At 40.5% G+C, this 24,169-nt stretch overlaps 1 protein-coding gene across 3 annotated transcripts in view; it reads left to right on the top strand.

Annotated features, from left to right (window-relative positions):
* Positions 1-24,169, top strand: part of LOC18428689 (putative serine/threonine-protein kinase SIS8) — a 76,177-nt gene that overhangs the window by 30,512 nt on the left and 21,496 nt on the right. For all 3 annotated transcript variants that reach the window (XM_088865115.1, XM_011623012.3, XM_088865116.1), the window contains exons 6-7: positions 7,435-7,503; positions 19,607-19,707. In XM_088865115.1, coding sequence (XP_088721241.1) covers positions 7,435-7,503; positions 19,607-19,707 — 170 coding nt within the window. The remainder of the gene's footprint in view (positions 1-7,434; positions 7,504-19,606; positions 19,708-24,169) is intronic.

The following is a 24,169-nucleotide window of genomic DNA, read 5'->3' as shown; positions in this document are numbered from 1 at the left end:
GTTTGGAATCCGTCCTTCAGGAGGAACCTCTCCGAAGCAGAATCCTCCTCTTTTACCCAACAGTTAGCAGCCTTTCAAGCTTGCTACATTCCTATCAGTGGGAATGATGTTTTGGTGTGGACTCTTTCCCCCTCCGGGTGCTTCATGGTCGCCTCTTTTTATAGGAGGCTCATTCAATCTCCCACTCTGCCCTTCATCCCCCCTCGATCCTAGCCAAAGTTTGGTCTTCCATAGCACCCCGAAGGGTTCAGAATTTCAATTGGATAGCAGGATCACAGAGAGTGTTAACTGTGGACCAACTACAAAAGAGGGGAATACATACTCCAAACATGTGTATTATGTGTCAAAAAGAGGAGGAATCAAATGCTCATCTGTTCATTCACTGTGAACAGGCGAGATACCTTTGTAGTAGACTTTTACTACTCTTTGGCCTAGAATGGGTTACCTTCCCTTTTATCCACAGATTTCGCCAAGCCCTGGCCCAAAGCTGGAAAAATCATATGGAAGGCTGCCATTGTCGCACTTGTATGGGTTATTTGGATAGAAAGGAATAATAGGATATTCCAGGGACGTTAATAACAGCTGCTTGCACTCCTCCACAAGGTTAAGACTTTGGTAACTTTTTGGGCAACCAACCACAAAGTCTTTGGGGGTACACCCACAAACTTTTTTCTAAGCCAATGGGGTAACATCCTTTTTCATCAACCAAGGAAATCTCAAAATACCCAACAACTGGCGACCACCCTCGAGAGGAACTATGGTTGCTCAAGGGGCAACCCAGGGCCAGCTGGGGCTGGGGGAGTATTTCGAGATCATGAAAGGAATATTCTGCTCACATATGCTGAATCCCTTGGCTATACTGATTCACAACATGCTAAAGCAATGGCACTGCTGATAGGGCTCAAGCATTTTAACCCCTCTTGGGGATCCCACCTGATAGTTGAAGGGGACGCATACAACATTATATCTTGGGCATCCGGAAAGTCTATACCACCCTGGTATATAGTTTCGATCTTTGATGAGATTGAATTCATTTGCAGGGGTATCAGCGTCTCATGGAGGCATACATTCAGGACGTCCAACGCGCTTGCAGATCTCATGGCAAATGATGGAGCCAACCTCACAAACAGTCTTGGACTCCCTCTAAACTAGCTGATGAGCCTTTCTCTCCTTTTTGTTCACTACTCACATACATGTTGTAAATAGGGTGTTATATAAACCCTCTCACCGTTTTTGCTGAGCCAACTCATTGTTGTCACAGTATTGGACTCTTTTTTGGCTTTTTTGTAAAGGGATTACCTTGCCCGTTAGGGTTATGGTAGATCCCAATTTTTGTAAGGGACGCTAGACCCAACACTTGTATTTACTTCTTTCGTTATTCAATGAAACAATTAACTTTATCAAAAAAAGAAAGAAAAAAGAAACATAGTCACCTGTTTTGAACTAAATAAAACATCAAACACATTGCAATCTCTCAATAAAACATTCGGCATTGCCTGATCATAAAACCCCTTCATGTCAATCTTGGCAAATACAACATGAGAAATTAGTAGGGTAGAGTTAGTTGTCCAATTAGAAGCTTCATTCTGCCCTGGTACACAATTTACTGCTTCGCCTCTTTTAAGAGCATGCTTCTTTGTACAAATAAGGGAAGCACATTCTAGTGCACCATACCATTCAAGAGATAACACATCTTGTCCATAGATTTCCACTGGCTTTAATCCCTGATGTACAAAGCCATATATGATAGGAATGCTATAAGCAGATTGATGCGTATCCCAACAATATGGGCAATACTTAACTTCCATCGACAATAGTACTAGATTCGCATGTCTATCATCAACGAGAATATGCACTTTTCCCTAAATTCAGCGAGACCGAATTCAAGAAAACAAGAGAAATGTGTTCCAAATTATTGCATCTCTCATAGAACCTTTATCCATCACAATCATGGTTAGTCCATATGGAAAATTGTAACGTGGATAGTATTATTGTCCATGAACATACCTGAGATGACTTGCTTACAAACTTTAAAATGGGTTAAGTTGAATGCATTGCAGCCACGACCACTTTCCATTAGGACGGTGAGTTGTTGTTGGGCCCTCCACTCAAAACAAAGCAACAGTTCAGCTTAATCACCCCCATCTTCACCATCATAAACACTGTCACCACCATTATCTTCCTGGCCAATAGCATGTTCTTCATTGAAGATAGAACCTTCTTCTTACTTTACATCAAAAGTAGGTTCATCAACTACTTCATCATAAAATGATTCTTCCACCAAACTTGAATCCTAATTAGGGTACACATCAAAGATTGGTGGTAAGTTCGCATGATCACTATAGGACACTTCGGGGTCCCTTCATCAACTGGCTCATCGTAGATAGGATCACCTTTGAAATAATGCTTTTTGTCCTCATCATTAACTCTAGGATCTTAACCTTGAGACTGGTTTCCCACCATCCCTATTGGTAAGATGAACTACCTCTCTCCTTGGAGTTTGAACATGGAAGAATTTTATAGATTCCTCATATGCCTTGTTTTCATCCTCCTGAGAAGAGGTTTTCCTCTGCGCCAAACATAGAGCTAAGGTTTCGATCAATCTCATTAGATCTGTAATCCTTCTCGCGTACTAGCATCAAATGCTTCTAAGGTTAACGCTTTTCCTCCTTTTCCTCTACGTGGTTGTTGTTCCAGGGCACAAAAATCGACTCTACATTGTGTGCCATAGTAACTTGCTATAGTAATGTGCTACGGTATGTGCTATGGTAATGTGCTACAATACTCTGCTACATTATCGTATTTATTGGTCGTTGGGCTTTGATACCAAACTGGCGCAGACGTAGTGGCTTGAAGCTAGGGTTTAGCAAAGAAGAAGATAGAGAAGATCCAAAATTAAATCAATATTAAAAAACCTGAGAAAAAGGTGCACTTGCTGCTATAGGTTTTGAATAGAAGTCCATAACATCATCATCCATTATTCTTGAGTACATCCTTTATATAAAAAAACCCTAAAGAAGACTTAATCCTGGCCATCCATCTAATCTAATCATGGCCCTTCATTATAAAAGACTCCAAGTGAATAAAATGACATAAAAGATTCTAAAATTACTACTTATGCTCCTAAGTGAATAAAAAGATATAAGAAATGAACAAAAAATATAAAAGGATAGACTTAATGACTCTTGTAAACTTTAAGCTTATCTCTCTTGTCTTGATACTCGAGAACGGTATTCTGGATTGCATCAAAGTGTTTGATGTGAGCCTTCTCTCTCCATACATATAAGAAGAAGACAAAGAAGAGGGATGCATACACACATGTTGCTTTGTCTCTCTCGCTCTCTCTCTCTCTATATATATATATATGGAAATGAAAAGCCTACCAATAGGTTGTACCTATAGTGAATAGTAATTTAGGTTAGCTCAAAGCTGTCAGATCTTGATTAGATTGTTGAAAATGCATGTTATTATTTGAATTTGAATTTTGTTTTTACAAATGGCATTGATATGAAATTTTGGGAGTGTGCATTACATAAGAGGGTGCACAACAAAACATATAAAACAAATATATTCTAAAATTTAAAATGACCCAAATGCCCTTGAAAAATGATGAGGATAATTTGGTCATTTTAAATTTTTGAAAATACCTTTTTTTTTTATTTTTATATGATGCGTGATGTTGTCAAATATATATGCCTAAAATTTTAGTATAAAACCAATTTGTAGAAAAAAGATTAAGATTCAAATAGTGACATACTTATTCAACCATCCGATTAAGATCTGACAACGAGTTAACCTAAATTACTATTCATTTTAGGTATAACCTATTGGTAGCTCATCACTATCCAAACTCCATCAGACGATCAAAATTATCTGGTAGTGTCTGAATTTTAATTTTTTTAAACAAATTTGATTAACATCAGATTTTGTAGGTGTCTGTACCTTAGTGAGGCGCACCTAAATAAAATGTAAAACAATATTCAAATAGTAGAAAGAAAAAGTTTATATAAGATGTCAACCTTATACTATAGCTATAAGGTGCATCTAAAAAACTCCATTGGAAAATATTGTTTCGAAGCTAGAAAACTCGCCAATTGATCATCTTGAGTTCTTGATGTAGATATGCAAGAAAAAATGGACTACAATTCCTAAAAATAGTGCACATTGTAACACATTATCCGGATCGTCCAATTTCAAGATTTTCGATTGCTTATATATCTGCATGATCTAGAACCAATTTTTTGAACTTGAAATTTTATAAGTAGGTGTATAACTAGTTATCATGACGTTTTCAGCAGTAAAACTGCATTTTTTTGTAGAGTTTAAAGATGACCCGTACAATGATTATTTGAGGTGGACACCTTATATAAACCTCATCCATAAAAAAAATGACCAAATTGCCCCTATGTATATTTCATGGGTGTTTTTATCATTTTTAATTATAATATTTGTTTGATATTTTATTCTTGTGTGATTTGGTTAGATGTATATACACCCCAAACTTTAGATAAATTAGATTTATAGAAAGAATATTAAAATTCACGTATTATGGGACAATCATGGCTATTTGATGGACTTTGGATAATAATGAGTCATAATTGAAGTAACGTAGGCATTAACTCATAAATACACACAAACACACACACACACACACACAAACACACACGCATGCGCACACACACACACACACATATATATATATATATGGAAGAGAATACAAAACGCCTATGGGTGAAAATGAACAGTATTTTTGCCCATAGGCTCGGCATGATCCGATTTTTTCGGACGGACATAGTATGTCCATGGCGGTTTGTCACTGATATAGCATGTCCGTGATGGGATTTTTTCATGCAAATTTGACACAAAAAATATATGGGAACTGCCACGGCCCCCGTAGGTCCGTGGTGGTTTTTAGGCAAAACCGTCATGGACATAGCATGTCCATGATGGGGGAAAAACACTGTAGCAATTCACTTGTAGCCTTTTTTAAGACTTTTCCTATATATATATATATATATATATATATATATATATATATATAGGGAAATGATGGCGTAGGCTCACTAGCGTACAACTACATTTGAGCCCAATGACTTAGATTGAATCTGGGTTGATCTGACGGTCACTATCTCATTTCGTATTTTAATTTTAATTTTTTTCTACAAATCCGAATCGCATGAAATTTTAGGCGTCTATTCTTCTCATTAAGGCACACCTAATAAAAATATTTAAAAAATAATTCACAAAATTTATACTGACCAAAATACCATTGAAAAGTTTCGAAGGTATTTTGGTCAATTTATTTTGCACAAAATATTTTTTTGATATTTTTATTGTTTTCTTCTATTTTTAAAGAACACGACCAAAATTTCAAGTGATTTGGATTTATAGAAAAAAATAAAATTAAAATACGAAATGCATTTGTGATCATTGGATTGGCTCAGATTGAATCTGGACCGTTGGGCTCATATATAGATGAAAGCTAGTGGGCTTACACCATCATTTCCCATATACACACACATACACGTATATATATATATATATATATGTGGAAACATCTACTCAATGCCTTTTGGCAAAAATGAACAATGTTTTTGCCCTTAGGCTCATCATTGTCTGAAAAAATCGGGCGGTGTACGGTTTTTGACCGCCACAGACCTAGCAGGTCTGTAGCAGTAACATCACGGTCACATTAGGTCCGTGGTGGTAAAAACTTCACGTGGAACCGCAATGGATGACACGTTGTCCGTTGCGGTTCCGTTCAATAGGTATTTTTTAGGTTTTTCCTATATATATAATATATATATGGGTTTGCAGCTTCAGCTGGAAATGCCATTTGTGTGTCCTACTACTTCTCGACCAACTTTTGTTATATATATATGTATATATATATATATACACACACACACACACATATATCACTCCCCGACCCCCACTTTTGGGGCTGCCCAGGTTTCTAAGCACCCCGCCTAGGGGCAGAATCCACCTTTTGGAACACTGTTTCTGCCCCATCAAATCAACCAACCCATGCTCTAATAGTATAGGCTACCTCCTCCTTGATCCCATCATCCCATACCCCTAAGCTCACCAACCTAATTTATCCCTACCTTGTTGCCTTCAAAATCAACATCAGTGTTGCTAAGCCAATAAATTTCTAGAAAGTTCAACCCCCTTAACAACATTGGAACCAGACTCTAATTGTTGCCCTAACCATATCCATCTCTTCCCTATCACCTATGTATTACTTGGAAAAGGGCTCCTGGCGATTCATCGTCTGAATCTGATATTTAAAACTTTAATCATCATCATTATCATCACGCATGTACCAGCCAACCCCCCTGGTCCTGCATCAAATAAGTACCTAAGATCATTGGGTTGTGCAATCTTGCTTATTTGCAATCGTCTGCTTCCTTTTATTATGTCCTTGCGGATGTGATGAGCAGCTGGTATTGGAAAAGCTTTGAGGCCCAAAGGGTTGTTCCCCAATGCGAATTGTAGTTAAAAGATAGTAATCTAGTTTTCTTTCACCCTATAAATTCCCATTTCTTTAACACTTGTATGATATATACTGAGGCAGAGGTTATTCTGGACCTTTTCTTGTTCATGGTGACTTTGCCTTAAAAGTGTGAGTTTTCCTTAGCTTTTGGGGTCATATGGATGTTTCTGGCTTTCGTGTGAGTGTCATTGTACTATGGTCAGTGCATGAAGGATGTCTAATATTGTGGTATCTTTCCTTTTAGTCATCCTGGGATTGTATGCCTGGTTTGAGGTTTTGGGTGGTGGGTTAATATGTTGTGAACTCCCTTCCCTTTTGATGATAATCATTTGCCCCAGAACTGTTAACTGAGATTCATCTCCACTGTCAATGTGGAGAACAAATAGTGGATGCGACAGTGGATGCCATGGATATGCAATTATAATGTGTATGTTATAGGGAAGAAACTGGTCATAAATTTTAATCTCTTGAAAAAAGAAGCTCATCATAAAATTTGGGAATTTTTTTTTTAAACAGTACTCTCTCTCTCTAACGGTTTATTAAGTTAAAAAGTACTTTACTCGTAATGGACCTTTTGTAGCATTCCGTTGCTTATGAGAAACAAGAGATCAATTGAGGTGTCACGTAATATTTGCATATTCTCTAACAATCATTATGGGTACGTTTGGTTTGCGTGATGTGAAAAAGTTCCCTCATGTGATTAGATGTGGGAATCTTTTCACACCAATTAGCTGCCAATTGGTCTGAAAATATGCACTTGGACCAACTGGTGTGAAAATATTCTCACACCTAACCACATGAGGGAATTCTCATGTGAAAATATTTCGTAGGAAATATTTCACGCGGAACAAATGTGCCTTACATTCACGTATTCTTGTTGTTCTATTTTTACATTCTTATGTCCTTGTTTCCCTTGATAGCTTTGTTATTTTTGTTAGGAAGTTGCTGTCAAGAAATTCTTGGATCAAGACATTTCAGGAGATGCCCTTGAAGAGTTTAGAAGTGAGGTACCCCATTTACTCTGTGCGTGTGTGTATGTGTAGGGCGGGCAGTGTGTGTGCGTGCAAACATGCGTGTGGGTGCACATCTTTCTGTCTGTAATCTGTACAGCCATTTTATAATAACAAATGTTTGTCTACCAATCCAAAGATGCATGCAAAGAACAAACCAAAGAGTATGTAATAGACACACTGGTATTATTATTGACGGAGGTTATAAAGGTCTCGCTCAACGTACGCACAAATAAAAATTTTCTTTGTGAAACTCAAATTATAACTCTTGAAATGAAATTACAGCCACATATATCTTTATATAAGCCTCTAAATGACTATTGCATCCACTCCAAAATACATGTAAATGACTTCAATTTGTCCTAGCACAACTCCCACTCAAATGACAAAGGAGATTGAGCCAAAAAATACATAAGCTTACACATAAGACATTTCATTACATAATTGATGACAAATACAATATGCTTGAATCACATAAACATGAAGTAAATGCCAAGACAAACTCAATCTCCAAATACAACTCAATAAACCAAACATGAGCACTTAATCGAAGGGCTTGGGAAGCCAATTCAAGTTGCTCGAATTACCCCGGATCACCTCCAAGGATTTACGTACACCCTTTGTTATTGATAACTCCCCTATTTTGTGCTATTGGGAGTGATCATAACAAAGGATGTACGTAAATCCTTGGAGGTGATTCGGGTAAATTCGAGCAACTTGAATTGGCTTTCCCTGCCCTTAGATTAAGTGCACATGTTTTTTTATTGAGTTGTATTAGGAGATTGAGCTAGTCTTGGCATGTACTTAATGTCTATGTGATTCAAGTGTATTGGCTGAGATTTAACACCTTTATCACCTCAAAGACCCCAATTTATTTTCAAATTTTCCTTAAGTTAAATTTGAAATTCACTTGAGTTTGGAAACCCTAAGTTTTAGATGCCAAAGTCCTCATCATTCACACTTTTTTTCAAGGGCTGGAGAGCAATCTTATAAAGTCACTCTATGTGGGGCATCCCACCCGCTTTTTTCTCTCTACCTTTATGAAAACATTTGAATTTGAAACAAATGCTTTCTCACGCTACGTGTCATTGTCCACACATGCATTGTCATAGTTCACACAGTTTCTTAGCTTACACACTTGGTGTCATAACTTCACACAGGTGTGCAATAAAAAAACACAACCTTAGAAATTGGTTTTAGATCTAAAACACAACTGGACAATAACCCATAAATTAAGAAAATATCTAGATATCACACATGCCAAATTCACATAAACACTATTAGACATATTTAGGATTAGCTGACCTAAATAGTTGGGAAAAGCCTTTGATAATGATGATGACTTATTTAGGACAATTCATGCATCCAAACACAATGAGGCACGCCGCTCTAGCCATGCCCACTTTCACATCCACGTGGAGTGCTGTGGCAACCATGTGGGGTCTACATGGCACACATTGGCCACTTGTGTGCTCAGCTCCCACATTTGTGGCATGTCCTCATTTGGAATTTCGCCTAATCAAATTTGGAAATCCATTTTTTCTAGAATAAAAAACTTCACAAAAATTGCTAAAAACATTTTCAATCATTTTCCATCAAATTAAACCAGTTTGGCATCTAGGAAAAATATAAATAGGGAAATTAAGATTCTTTGGGAAATGCAGTTGGCTAGTAGGGTACTCTACTAGGCCAGACTTAGAACCCTAGGCCTCAAGCTGACCCAACAACACCCATATCCCATTGTCTTTGGTAGGGGACATGAATGGGTTATCAAAACATACCCAATAAATGACCGTATTATTAGTGTTTCAAAAAGCGGCCTGCCTAGCGCCTAGGTGGGCTAGGGAGGAGGTTTGGGTGCATTACCAAGGTCTAAGCGGGCATCTTGGGTGGGGAGTCCTTGGGTGGCTGCCTAGGTGCCTAGGTCCCTGAAGCTATCAGAGAGGAGATTAAGCAATATACGAGCTTGGTAAAACACAAATAGGAACAAAAGAAAGGACTTTGTCTTGGGAAAAGAAGCTTAAGGCTTGAGCCCTAAGTGGGAGAAAGCCTTAGGGCTTCTCCAAATTTGTATGTGTCATGGTGCTTTCTTGTTGATTTTCTACTGTTTCTTCAAGTTCTCTATATCAAATTGATATCAAAGCCGGCGATCTACATGGAAGTTATTGTAGGCATGTGGAAGTTTCCGTAGCACGTATGAAGTTACTGTAGAACCACGTTTTTAGGTGCACTAGATCAACAACAAAGAGGGAAGTTACAGTGGGGTCTAGGTTTTGTTGATTTTGGCTAAAATTTTGTCAAAATAACCTAGATCTTGTTGATTTCTGCAATTTTTGTTGATTATTTGCTTAGGATTTGTGATTTAGGTGAACCCATAGCAGTGAGAAGATGGCATAGTAGGGGGATTTTTATGGATCCGTTCTGTGATTCCAAAGATTAGAGAATTGAGGAACTTGAAAGACATGTTCAAGAGCTGACACAACAATTTGTGAGCTTCAATAATGGGCAAGACGGTGATCTTTCAGCTCAAGAGGTTCTCGAATACAACCCTTTTCACCATTGTGTTTCGCTGTGGAGTCGAGTGATGAGGATAGCGACTGGAGGCCTAGACGTAGAGTGTGTTGCGCGAGAGATGTCGATTTGAAGGTGGATATATCTGATTTTGATGGTAAGCCTAAACTCGAGGAATTTATAGATTGGTAACAATGGTTAAATACAATAGAAAGGGTTTTTGATTATAAGTAGGTACCTGAAAGTAAAAGGGTAAAAACTATTTCTATAAAATTGAAAAAGGGTGGCCCGACATGGTGGGAACAACTTAGGGCTAGAAGAGAGAGGGTGGGAAACTCCAAAATTAATACATGAGATATTATAAAAAAGAAATTAAAAGAAAAATACCTGCTTGAAAATTATTTGCAGTCCCTTTATCATAAGATGAATAACCTTCATAGGAGAAAAGAGTGTAGATGAGTATATTGGTGAATTTTATGAGTTGATGGCTCGCACTGATGTGGTTGAAAGGGTAGAACAGTCCTTAGCTCGCTATGTTGGTGGGCTAAGATCATCTGTACAAGATGTGGTGGTTTTACAGCGGTATTGGACCTTAGATGAGGCTTACAACCTTGTAGTGAAGGTTGAAGCTCAGATGAGGCATCCATCATCAACGTGGGCTGCAAGCTAGGGTAGCTCAAGTGGCAATGGAAGCAAATTTAAGGGAAAAGGTGGAAATTTATTGGCTGGACAGTCCTCACGACCTGCAAGTCCCTCCAAACAGCAAGAAACTACGGGTGTTGGGGCTAGTTCTAGTCGCCCAAATGGCCAAAACAACAACACCATAGAATGCTTTAAGTGTGCGGGAATTGATCATGTCTCTTCTCAGTGCCCGCATAGAAAATTTGTGGCCCTTGCTGAGGAAGTCTTCAATGAGGGCAGCAAACTAACTTTTGATAGGGACCATGTTTATGATAAAGAGCCTGAAGTAACCTTTAGTGACCATGGGGAGGCTTTGGTGATCCGATGCAACATGGTGACACCCAAGGTAGTTGATCTGGCAGATTGGTTGCGCACTAATATTTTCCACACTCGATGCACGGCCTACGGGAAGGTTAGCAAGCTTATCATTGATGGGGTCAGTTGTGAAAGTATTGTTTCTCAGGAGATGATTGAGAAGCTGAAGTTGAAGACATAGAGCCATCCAAAACCATACAAGATAACTTTGTTCAAAAAGGGAAATAAGGTAACAGTTTCTGAGTGTTATCTAGTTTCTTTTTTATTAGACAACATTATAAATATGAGGTGTGGGGTGATGTGCTTCTGGATGCGTGTATTTATTTTTAGTAGGCCATGACAGTATGATAGACATACCATACATGATGGATTTAGAAACACTCATTCCTTTGTGAAAGATGGGATAAAAGTGGTTTTAGGTCCATCTAAGAAGGAAAGTGCATCTAAATCAGATGAAGGGTGCAGTAGCCTTCTTTCTTTGGCAGAGTTTATGGAGGGATTGGAGCAGTCAACGATGTTGTTTGCAGTGGTCCAAGTGGAGGAGAAGCTTATTAGTTCGGTTCTGCCACAGTTAGAGCCCTTAATGAGGGACAATAGTGATGTCATTTCGGATGAGCTACCAGAGGGGTTACCACCCATGAGGGCCATCCAACATCACATAGACCTCGTTCTTGGGTCTAGCCTACCGAACAAGGCCTTATATAGAATGAGCCCAAAGGAGGATGATGATTTACAGAGACAGGTTGCAAAGCTTCTATAGAAGGGGTTCATCTGAGAGAGCATGAGCCAGTGGTGTCCCAGACTTGGTACATGTGTGTGGATAGTAGAGCCATTAACAAGATCACAATCAAGAACTGCTTCCCAATTCTGTGCCTAGATGATATGTTAGATATGTTGGTTGGTGCTACTGTGTTTCAAATATAGATTTGAGGAGTGGGTACCATCAGATCTGTGTTTGACCTGTAGATGATTGGAAGACTGCATTCAAAACTCGAGAGGTCCTTTATGAGTGGTTGGTGATGCCATTTGGCCTCTCCAATGCACGCAGTGCTTTTATAAGGGCGATGGATCAAGTATTCGAGCCTTTTATTGGGAAATTTGTGGTAGTATACTTTGATGACATTCTAGTGTGTAGCATTGGTGAGCAGGCGCATATGGAGCACTTATGGTTGGTGTTTGACTTGCTCAATGAACAGAAATTGTATTTGAATCTTAAAAAGTATGAATTCATAATAGATAGCCTCATCTTTCTTGGTTATGTTGTTTCAACTGAGGGAATTAAGGTTGACCAAAGGAAGGTAGCAGTTATCAGGGATTGGCTTACTCCTACTACAGTGCATGATATTCGTAGTTTTCATGGGTTGGCTACTTTCTATAGGAGGTTATCAGAGGCATTAGTTCGATCATAACACCTAACACAGATTTTCTGAAGAAGGGGGGATTCGTATGGACTAATGAAGTCGAGAAAAGTTTTCAGTTGGTGAAGCAGAAGATGACTGAGGCACCTGTGTTCGCTCTTCCAGACTTTGATAAAGTCTTCGAGTTGGATTGTGATGCTTCACATGTTGGAATTGGAGTAATGTTGAGCCAAGAAGGTCGCCCTATTGCCTTCTTTAGTGAGAAACTAAATGGCATCTGCCGATGGTATTCTACCTATGATGTGGAGTTTTATGCTATTATTCAAGCCTTAAGGCATTGGCGGCATTACCTGATTTAGAGGGAATTTATTTTGTTCTCAGATCATGAAGCATTGAAGCATATTAATGGGCAACATAAACTAAATTAACAACATGCTCGATGGGTAGCCTATTTGCAGAAGTTCACTTTTGTTATTCGGCATAAGACAGGCAGTCAGGACAGAGTGGCATATGCTTTGAGTAGAAGATCGACTCTATTAACTACCATGATGACTGCTATTATTGGGTTCAAGTTTATGAAGGATCTTTATGTAGATGATGACGACTTCAGGGAGATATGGGACCGGTGTTGTAATGGAGTCATTGGGGATTTTCTTATTTAAGATAGATTTCTCTTCAAAGGAAACTGTCTTAGTATTCCTACAGGTTCCCTTAGAGAAACCTTAATAGTAGAGCTTCATGGGAGAGATCTTGGTGGACATTTTGGTCGAGACAAAACCATAGTATTGGTGGAGTCTAAGTAGTACTAGCCAAAATTGTAGAGAGATGTTGTGCAGTTTGTTGAGAGGTATCGTACGTGTCAACTGATTAAGGGGCAACGACTGAATACGAGGCTTTATTCTCTACTTCCTATTCCTAATGCACCTTGGGAGGATGTTAGCATGGATTTCGTGCTGGGATTTCCATAGACTCAAAGAGGTATGGATTTTACATTTGTGGTGGTGGATGGATTCTCAAAGATGGCTCATTTTATACCTTGTAAGAAGACTCTGGATGCTACACATGTTGCTAACTTGTACTTCAAAGAGGTGGTAAGGCTGCATGGTGTTCCTAAGACAATAACTTTAGACCGGGATACAAAGTCTTTCAATATAAATAGGGGCGTGAATGAGCTAGGGAAGCATGCACGTATTCCTCATTTAAGAAAAGGAAAGACTTTTGTCTTGGGAAAAGAAAGCGTAAGGCTTGAGCCCTTGGTGGGAGAAAGCCTTTGGCATTCTCCAAATTTGCATTTGTCAAGGTGCTTTATTACTGATTTTCTATTGTTTCTTCAACTTCTCCTCATCATGAGGCTATTAGGGATGAGATTAAGCAATATTTAATAAATAGAAAAAGAAGAAAAGTAGCCTTGTTATCTAGAAATATTTTCTCTAGGTTCTTCTGGAAGTGGTGATCCGAGGTTGAAGTGTGATCATAACCTGAATCCGAATGACAAAAATTGTGTAAGGTATACCTATTGTGGAAAGGATACTAATGGGGGTATGTACCAGTTTAAGAAACACCTTGCCAGTATTAGGGGGATGTTGCCTTGTATGAAAATGTTCTTGAGGCTCTCAGGGTGATTAAGCAATATTTGAGTTGAGTGAAACATAAAAAGCAAGAAAAAAGTAAAGAGGCACCAAATAGAGTAGCTAATATTCCTAGGCCCTCATCTACACCACAGAGTAAGCGGGGGATAGAAGAATAGGAGGATGAGGCAGATTTAGAAAAATGGAGGACGACGAACGTTATGTTGAAGAGGGAGATGGTTATAATCATGATGATGATGGCCTCGACTCCAATCCATATGATGAGGTTTTCCTTACTTTTCTGATGACGATTAAAGACACTTGATTCTTGGTGTCGAGTCTTAGAATGTATATATATTTTTTTTGTTGATAAACGTTAACTTTTGTATTGCTTTAGAGAGAGAGTACAATTTTGGGTTAATCTGAGAGTACCCTCTTGACAGGACTCTCGGTCAAAAAGAATAGGTCAACAGACCCTGTACAAAAAATGGGGTTATAAGATAGTCCCCTAACAAAGTTTATAGTGAGTTCACAAAACTTGGCCCCTTACAAAGTTTACAGTGATTTTACAAAAATGGGCTAAAAAAGTTGCTTGTACACAGTAGGTTGTTCTTGTCAATATATCTTGTGCGATCCAGAGTAGAAAGGGACCGGGTCTGGTCTTTGTCATAGGGCCTTAGCCCCATCCTTCGCTAGGAGTTCGGCGAACTTGTTTGATGTCCTCGAGGTATGCATCCAAAAGACGACCATATCCCTCCAGGTGTATACAATCTCATCATAAATCCGTGCTAGATACCAAGGGGGTATAGATCTCCCGGTTGCCCAAGTAATGCTGTTTAAAGCGTCACCCTCCACTATTAGGGCTTGGAGCTTTATCATTGGCTAGGTCATCTAATGCTTTCAAGACTTCCTCTTCTAAGAAGGGATGCTCTAGCCATTGAGTCTGTTCTTTCGGCAAAGTATGGAAGTTGAGGTCGGCCATGGCAGGTCTAGGAGCCCGTGGCGCAGCTTAAAGGCTCTGGAAAAAAGATAGAATAGCCGACACAATTTCTCCAGGTTGAACCAGATAGCTATTATTGGATTTGATAATCGAGATAGAATTATCTCTCCTTCAACAATTCGCTATCCTGTGGAAAAAACAAGTATTATGGTTCCCTTCTTTGAGCGAATTGACTCTAGATCTCTGGAACTAGTAGAGCTCTTCTTTTTTGAGGGTGGTAAAGTAATCGAGTTTGGTTTGGGTTCTCAGGTTTGCTTTAGAGGTTGTCAGAGGACGGGACTCCTCAAGGCGGTCGAGTTCTTGGATGGACAAAAGAAGAGAGGACTTAACTTGGGAGTAGTTTCCTGGGATGGATCGACTCCAAGTTTTAAGGGAGGCTTTAAGGAGTTGAATTTTAAATTGGAGTTTGAAACCTGCTCTTCCCGCTACCTGGCCAGAGAATGAGTTCCACCAGGTGGGAATCAAAGATGATAGGGATTTTTCTTCTAACCATGCCAGTTCATATCTGAAAGGTTTTGGACCTCTATTCTGGGCTTGGGTGCCAAGAAGAATGGGGCAATGGTTGGAAGTGGGTTTAGGCAAGGCCATGGCATGGGATCTCGGAAAGCGTTCCTCCCAATTCAGGGCTAGAAGGAACCTGTCGAGTTTTGAGAGACTAGGTTGGGGAGAGTGGTTGGACCAGGTGAAGCGGTTTCCTTGAAGAGGAATGCCTAAGAGATCATTCTTGAAAATGAGTTAGAGAATTCCGTAATTCCATGAGAGGTGTGGGAGCTGGAGTTTCTCTCATGAGACCATCCGGTTATATTGAAGTCTCCACCCAAACACCAAACTGAGTGAGGAAGGGAAGCCTCAAAGTCCAATTCAGTCCAGAAGCGAGACTGCAGGGATGAAGCGTAAGGGCCATAAATGGTCGAGAATTTCCATTCTAAGCCATTTGAGATGCAAGACAGGAGGATAGTAACAGAAAAGTCCCCAATATGTGAGGATTGTAGGAGGTGTTCTGCGGGGTCCCAGATCACCTAGATTCCCCCTGAAGCCCCTACCGTTGGTAGGACGGCCCACTGGCAAGGCCTTCTACTCCAAACCTGATGGATGATTTGAAGAGAAGGCTTGGGTAGTTTCAGTGAGGGCAAGAATAGTGGGATGGCGTTTCAAGGCCAGGTCTTTGACAGCCTCCCTTTTGGAAGGGTGTGCTAGGCCTCTGATGTTCCATGTGAGGAGCTTCATGGAGGTGGAGAAGGAGAAGAGATAGAGGCTAATCTGGCAGACCGCCTCAAAGGGCGGGAGGAGTTAGTGATGGGGGAGTCTACAGTAGAAGGGCCACCATAAGAGATAGATGAGAAGAGGTTAAGGAGCTCCCTTTTTCCTTTAAAGCTCGCCTTCTGTCGACTCTGAGCGTCTGCGAGGAAGAACTGGTGGGCGGGACCTTCAGGGCCATCGTGCTAAAAGCCCATAATGGGAAATAATTCCTTCATTCTATCCAAGTCGCGGTCATACCCGTCCCCGCCCCCATCGACCCCCTCTTCGTTGGCACTAGCTGAGGGAGGAGAGACGGGCGTGCCAAGGTCGTCCTGTGAGCTTGAGGCTAGCTCTAGAGGAAGGGGAGGAGGAGAAAAAGAGGGGTAGAAGTTAGAGGGAAGGGAAGGAAAAGGTTCAGAGGGGGAGGAAGGGTGGGGAGGAGAGGGCGAGGTAGAGCAGAAGGGAGCCAGGGAAGGGTCAGGCTGCAACAGGGGAGGAGAAAGAAGGGGAGAGGGGGGAGGTGTCAGAATTGGCAAAGGAGGTATGTCTAGGTCCCCAGGGGGAGGGAGAGGGGTAAGAGAGGTAGGGAAAGGCAAGGTAGGTGAAGAGGTGGGAGTAAGAAACAGAGTGGTGAGACAAGCAATGGGAACCGAAGAAAAGGTGGGAGGATTGAATCCTGCAAGATCAGAATGGAGAAAGAGGACGAAAAAGGGGCCAAAGAGGAGGGAATGAAAACAGGAGTAGGGGAGGAGGGGTCCGAGGCATGCAGAGCCTCAAAGCCGGAGAGAAAAGGGGGGCCGTCTATCGAAGGGGAATGGGGAGAAGACAGGGCAGGTTCAAGGGGAAGAGAGGAAAGGGATGCCGGGGCCAAAAAGGCGTAGGACGGAGAAGGAAGGTGGCAGAGAGAAGACGACAGGGGAAAAAGTTGACGACAGGGGAAAAAGTTGAGGTACCCCCAAAGGCGAAAGGGCAACAAAAGGAGAGAGAGAAAGGAGGAGATCACAAGGCAGGGGGTAGGTGAAGAGGCTGGCTCAAGTGGAGGAGAGAGAATAGGAGGCGCATCAAGTGGCGAGAAAGGGGAGGTAGATGAGGAAGAGTAGGAGCTTGGGGAGCGGTTTGCTGGCGGAGTCAGTAAGAGCAGGTGCGACAAGTGGGCGGCTGAGGGCTACACGACAGAAGACGTGGCACCCGAGAGAAGAAAGGGGGCAGGGGAAGTTAAAGCGGGGCCAGTGGACGTGGCACCTAAACAGAGAATGGGGGCAGGGGAAGTAAATGCGAAGCCCAAAAAAGGCTACTCGCAAGGGGATGTGGTATAATTTTATTTTTATTTTTTAAGTTTCTACAGATCTACTCTTATGCGTGTGCATGTATGGTTGTATCATTGCATGGAACTATGGATTATGGAATGATATGAACTTTAGAGCATGGAGTATGGTCTATGGAGTATGCATTATGGATTGTGCATTTATTGCTAATTTACTGATTGCTATTATATTTTATTTTGGGTTGTGCAAAATCTATTACAGATTTAGAAGGGTGCAGTTGGCATATAGACGCCTCCGTAGGTGTAGAGGTACGGTGCCCTTCAAATTTTATCATGGTATATAATTTTGATGTAAAATGTTATTAGGATTATCTCAAAATCTATTTTTATATCTAATTATAAGATTTTAAATTTAAAAAATGGTTAAAATCAAGTAGATCTATAAACATATGAAAATCTTGAAAATGGACGGTGTAGATAATATGTTGTAAAATGCATTATTTTTGAGACTTAAAATCCTTTTATTTTTCATAGTCATACATCTCGATGTTGAGATGACATTCAAAGGGTTTTTCAACATTAAAACTACCTTTTCCAATAGATTTTTGTGGGGCATTCGTATTTCCACATCATAGGGTAGCATCCTTATATAAACGTTTTCCAATTTAGAATGGTTTGGAACTTTTTGAAATATGGGATTTTTAATATTTTATGATATATACTTGTATTCCCCTGCCCTCTACCTCTCTACTTCAACCTAGGTCCTAGCAGGGTGGCCACCTAGGTGCTGGGCAGCCAGGATGCCCCGGTCGCCTAGGCGCTGCTTGACGTTTTTTGGAATACTGCGAATCCTAGATTTGCAGTGGATTATCGGTACACCCCTAAGGACATGTACTCTTACAGATGTGGAGGTCCTCTCTTCTAGCACATATGCATAACTCTAACGAGTGGATCATATCTTGATAGAGCGGCTTCCCATTCACTACTGTTTATGCATATACTATGAGAAGGCTTGAGGTCAGGGGTTTTGGCTGATGTCCTCTCTAAGGCTTGTCTTTTCTCATAGGGCTTATTCTCACATGGAACTTCATACTCTTAAATCCTGCACTTTTGCCCTGGCTCACACAATCATGAGGAGCTCTCGTACTAACCTTGGCTAGAGGAGACCCCCAAACCTCTCCGTTTTGGCTAAGCCCGTTTTGACATGCCTCATGACCGGGGGTTTTGTGACTTTTTGCATCCCGATTCATTGAGATCTGATAAGTCAAGCGTTCTTATTCACTCCCATTGTGACCACGAATTATCATAGGATAGTGGGGTCAAGGCCTGGAAAGGCCATAACTCCAACAATTATATATCTTTGTAAATTCTTTTTCGAATGTTAACTTGGGATTTGGTGAAGATGGAACTTCAGACATCACACTATAGCACTTACCACCCTAACAACATTTGTCTACAACCCGTTCTCTTTTGCAGGTTCTGATGCCTTTGGAAGTATTTTAGTATTTGATCTAGAATTATTTAAAGAAAATGCAGGTGCCCTTTCTGCTTGGTCCTTGCTTTATTGATTGATCTTTAGTTTCCTAATACTTGATTGGGTTCGTCACTTTTAAATGACGTAAATTTTTTTGGTACATTGGGATGTATAAAGTCCGTTATTCTAGTTATAAACAAATGAAGCGAAAAAATATGTTTCACCTGAAGTATTTTTTCTAGTTGGATATCGTGATTTATTTTTCTAAATTTACTCGAAATTTTGGTGTTTAATCTTGATGCCTGCATATAATATTTTTTTTTAGATAATGAACACCGACATTAATTATTAGATATAATCTCATCCTCCTATTTTTTTGGTCTTTGTCAATCTCCTTTTGAACGTATAGCTGTTTAATTCATAGTTAATGGTATTTTGATTCCAATGAGCATGTCTCATCTTTGTAGCGTTCCTTATAAGTTGAAAAGTGAATATCTCTATGCATTTCAGAATACACTTGTTCTGAATTCATCATTTGGAATTCCTTTTTTTTTTAACGATATTATTGGTTATCTTATACATCTTGTAATTGGGTTATTATGTATGCTTGTGATTGATTATCTGCATGTTATGCATATGTGGACTATGAAGAAATGCCTCGGCATCTAATTTGTATTTCCCATTTCTTAGATTCGGATCATGAAAAGATTGCGCCATCCTAATGTTGTACTATTTATGGGAGCAGTTACTCGTGCTCCAAATCTTTCAATAGTGACAGAGTTTCTTCCTAGGTATGTTATCCAGTTCTTATCTTTGTTTTCTATGTAGATTATTTGATTGGTGAGTTTGTGTTTCTTCATAAATGAGGTTTTTAGCCGTTAGGCTTGATCCTCTAGCTCCATTTGAAGTTGATCATTTTAGTACTATATCGATTGCATATTTGAGTTCACATTGTCTCCCAATAACAGAAGACAGATTTTTAGACTTTTGTGTAGTGGTTGCCATGAAAACATTGTGAACAATTATTATCTATGTATTGGATGAATTTTATCACAATGGTTCATAAATATGCTTTATTGAATGATTTTAATGCTGACTTGATTACTAGTTCTTCAATAGTGTTATGATGTTTACTTCGATTGGACTTGTCTGGCCTTATGGCCTTGACACCATGTATCGCATACCATTTTATTGATTATTGTTGGCTCCAGTGGGAGCTCGTGCTTAAAAGGGGACAATTGGGTGGCTCCAGTGGGAGCTCGTGCTTAAGGGTAATCCTGCAATCGAGGTTGGTGTGTGCTTGTGGTTGGAGCTAGGACAGAGTATTTCCCCTGCGGAAGAGGCGGCCCGTTAGGACAAGGGCAAAATCCCCAGCATGGTCTCATCCACAACATGTGTATATGACAGCTGCATCATATGGGAAGCCGCCTTCCCAGGAGAGTGCCTGGTGAAGGTGCACATGTACATAGAGAGGAACCCCTGCATCCTTGTGTGGTGCTTTGTGTGCTTGTCCTTAGGAGTGTATTTGTAGTATCCTAAACCCCAAAATTCTACTGTCTATTAGTTGGCTTTGATGGGCCAATCATGAGCCTTTGCTGGACATTGTGGATCATGGGTGTCCTTTGGGTCGGTTTGAGAAATTGTTAAGAGGGTTTTGGGGTGAGCCGAGTGGAGTACCTGAGATATGTGATTCTAAAGCTAAGGCACCTAATTTCTTTTGATAATTTTTCTAGTAGCCTAAACAATTTGAGTTATTAATTATATTACAAAATGATTTTTGGAAATTTTTGGGAATTTTCGAGAATTTTCTAAATGGCAAAAATGGTCTTAAACAACAGTTTCAAGAATGCCAAGTAAGGATCTATCATGCGAACCATGGCACATGGGTCCAAATGGTCAATGGACCCCACATGAGTCTTTGGTGCCCACACATGGCCCCATTGGTGAAAGGACACTGTCTTTGGTTCATGACTGGACACATGTCACTATGAACCATCCCATGTGTAAAGCAACCATTTCGACATGCCTTCTTTTGATTTACCACATGTATGAGTTGGTTAAAGCTAAAGAGAAGATACTTAAAGATATTCCATCTCTTTCCTCATGTGAATGGAGAGATGAAATTTCTTGTGTGGTGCACCCCCCTCTTTCTCTCTCTACATTTTATATTCCACATACTCTATTTAATTGAAATGTTAGTATATTTTATGGGTTTATGTGATATTATGACCTAGTAATTTGTATCTCATTCAAAAAGTTGGCTGCTCAGCAACCTCGGCGGGCCGCCAGGCGGCTGGGAGGCCTCACTGCTCATTGTGGGACGGCGGACCTTGGGCGGCTGACTAGTCGCCTAGGGTACTGCTTGGATTAGTGCTTAGGCAAGGCCCTATTAGTGAGGGTGGAAATGGCCCTTGCCGAAAAGGCAAAAAAAGTCATTTTCCTCCCTTTGAAAGGAGGAAAATTGTATTTAGAGGGCATTTTTGCCCCCCAAATCCCTACACAACTCGACTAGGGCCCCCAAAAAAAGGTTTTTAGCTCAAAATCAATTTTTTCTATGGATCGAATTCAATGTTCCAAAAAAATGCCTGATGGTGTCTGGACGACCGGGGGGGGGGGGGCGTCTAGGCAACCCACCGCCTAGGAGGGTGCTTAGGCGAAACTGGGGCAAATTGTGTCCAATAATCCTATTTTACGTACATATTTTGTATAAAAAATGCATATTCATTCACTTTTTATAATCCAAACAAAAAAAAAAAACCAAAAATACCCCACCTGATGGGTATTTTTCCACCTAGTCGGGTGCAGTCCCTTCCCTTGAGCGCCCGCCTAGGCGGACGCCTAGGAACAGCCTGCCTAGTTCGTTTGCCCAGGCCTTGGTGGTGCGCCTGGGCCCCCCAACCCACCAAGGCACTAGGCGTACAGCTTTTTGATTCAATGATCAAATTCTAATCTGAAGTCTCTAATTTGGCATTTAGCTGAAAGTCAAATTTTTTTTTAAGGACTGAATTGAAATTTGAAGTTTTTGATTTCTAGTGAAATCATAAGGCATTTGATCTAGAACTTTTATGGGGATTAAAGAGGTTGCAAAAGAGATATTTTGGCGATTGAATGTGACTGATTCAAGTCCAATTCGATTGGTCTTCAAGAGATTAGTAAATTCATATTTTTATATTTTCTGTGAGTATTGTGTTATGTTATGCTTTTTTTATCATTTTCTTGTTTTTATTTTTGAAATTTGGCTTTAAATATATTTTTAGGCTTTCATATTTTTGGATATGTTTGACTTTGTTTCTAATCATGATGCTAATGGATGTAAATTTATGTACTGTTTTGAATATTTGATACTTTTGGATTTTGGAATGTCTTGAACTTTAACTTTTGAACTTTGAGGAAATGTTTGAAATGCCAATGGATGTAAATTTATGTTATTTTGACTTTTTATTTTGGCTTATATGGTTAATGGATTTAAAATTTTTGCAATTTCAAAGTTTAGTTTTTTAGACTTGTAAATTTTTGGGTTTGGAAAGCTAGGGGATAATGTGTTAATCCTAACCTTTGATAAGGGATGGATAGCTTGGATGAAACCTCTCTCACCCCATGGACTTCCTAGAATGGTCCACATTGCTCCATGTAAAGTTCTAGGCCCACATCAACCCCTATCATCTATGATTAAGGATCATGGCCGCCTCACTTTTGCCTAGTTCATGGCAATGTTATGCTGCTGAAATTTCTCTTGAAGACACGACACCCCTCTTCTCTTAAGTTCTCCTTGGTGTTTGTCTACAAACCATAGGCATTTTTTAATGTTCCATGCTCTTTGGTGCATATATAGGCCACAACCGACACCATTACTCTCACACTTGGCACTCCACTAGCCCACCTTCACATAAGCCTCAAGGTAATCCATCTTGGCCAAAATCAGTGAAGCTTAGCCTCATATTCAATCACAAAGATCAGCCATTAGAGCCGCTTAGGTATTCATTTTGGAGCCCACACCTTTTGATGGTCCATTGTATCGATGAATCTTGGACTAACTAGCTCCATTGGAGTACAATTTGGAGCATGCTATTTTACTGATTTGGAACACCCGTTCTCACCTCAAATCAGACCCATCCTCCTCATCTGAGAGTTTGAATGCTTCTTTGGCTTCCCACATTTGGAGCTTAGTGGGCCTTAGATCCCAGTGCATCGAAGGTGGAAATCTGGCAATGGGGTGCTAGTCTCTTGAGGTAATCTTGGGCACCTTCTCTTGTTTTTACAGCTTCCCAGTACATCGATGGTCCATTTAGTTTGTTACTTCTATGACATATGTGTTAATGTATATACCATTTCCAAAGCAATAATGGCTCCTGTTAATGGCCAACCCCACCTTCCACTCCCTCCTCTCTACGAGAACTACACACACCAATTCCAACAAGCCAAATCCAATCCGGTTACCATCTCAAATCCCCATCCCTCCCATCCTTCTCCCCCTCATCCATGTTCCCGCCTGCTTGCTGCAAACTCCATTTCTGTGGAAGGCCATCAGCCCATCACGATGCCCCATCACGATGCCTTTCTCAATCAATCCTTCAATCACACCCTGGTTCGCCATTGCCACCTCACAGAGATGACCTCAGAGGCATAGGAAAGTGGGGTAAAGAACTCTGGCTCAAACCAGACCTCACCTGCCGGAAAATCTCTAGCAGTGACTTCCTCTTCTCTTTCCCATTTGAAGGTACTGCTCTCAGGGCACTGCAGTTGACCAAACCACAATTCAAAGGCGCTACATTGTCTTTTTCTCATTGATGCAAGCATCTGGGACCAAATATATCTTAGAAGATCGAGCTCAGAGCTTCTCACATACCCCTCCATGCTTAGTACGTCGAAACTTTCAAATGCATTGGAGAAGCTTACGGAGCCTTCATCTCAGTGCACTGGAAATCTTTAGACATCGTCCCTTTGGGCACTATCCAGTTACTTATCCAAACTCTCGAGCCCTTCCTTATCCCCCCCTGTTCTCTGGTTAGAAGTTGACGACCTGTTTTTTTGCATTCTTGTGTCCTGGTCCATGGCCTCCCGTCCATCTCGCCATCATTTTTAGGACCATGGTTCCACCCTTACCTCCATGGTCCACAACGAATGGGCTACAGTCATCTGCAAATGCGGCCTTAGGAACAAGAACCATCACTACAGGACCCATCATAGGTTGTATCCCGAAACCCCCCAGACCTATGACAATGATTGCTCCCCAACCCCCCTAACCTAACCCCC

The sequence above is a fragment of the Amborella trichopoda genome, chromosome 4 (genome assembly GCF_054954075.1).
Source record: "Amborella trichopoda isolate Santa Cruz 75 chromosome 4, AtrichopodaSantaCruz75HAP2 v2.0, whole genome shotgun sequence".
NCBI lineage: Eukaryota > Viridiplantae > Streptophyta > Magnoliopsida > Amborellales > Amborellaceae > Amborella > Amborella trichopoda.
The sequence above is the reverse complement of the archived record's forward strand: the minus strand, read 5'-3'. Positions and strand labels throughout refer to the sequence as shown.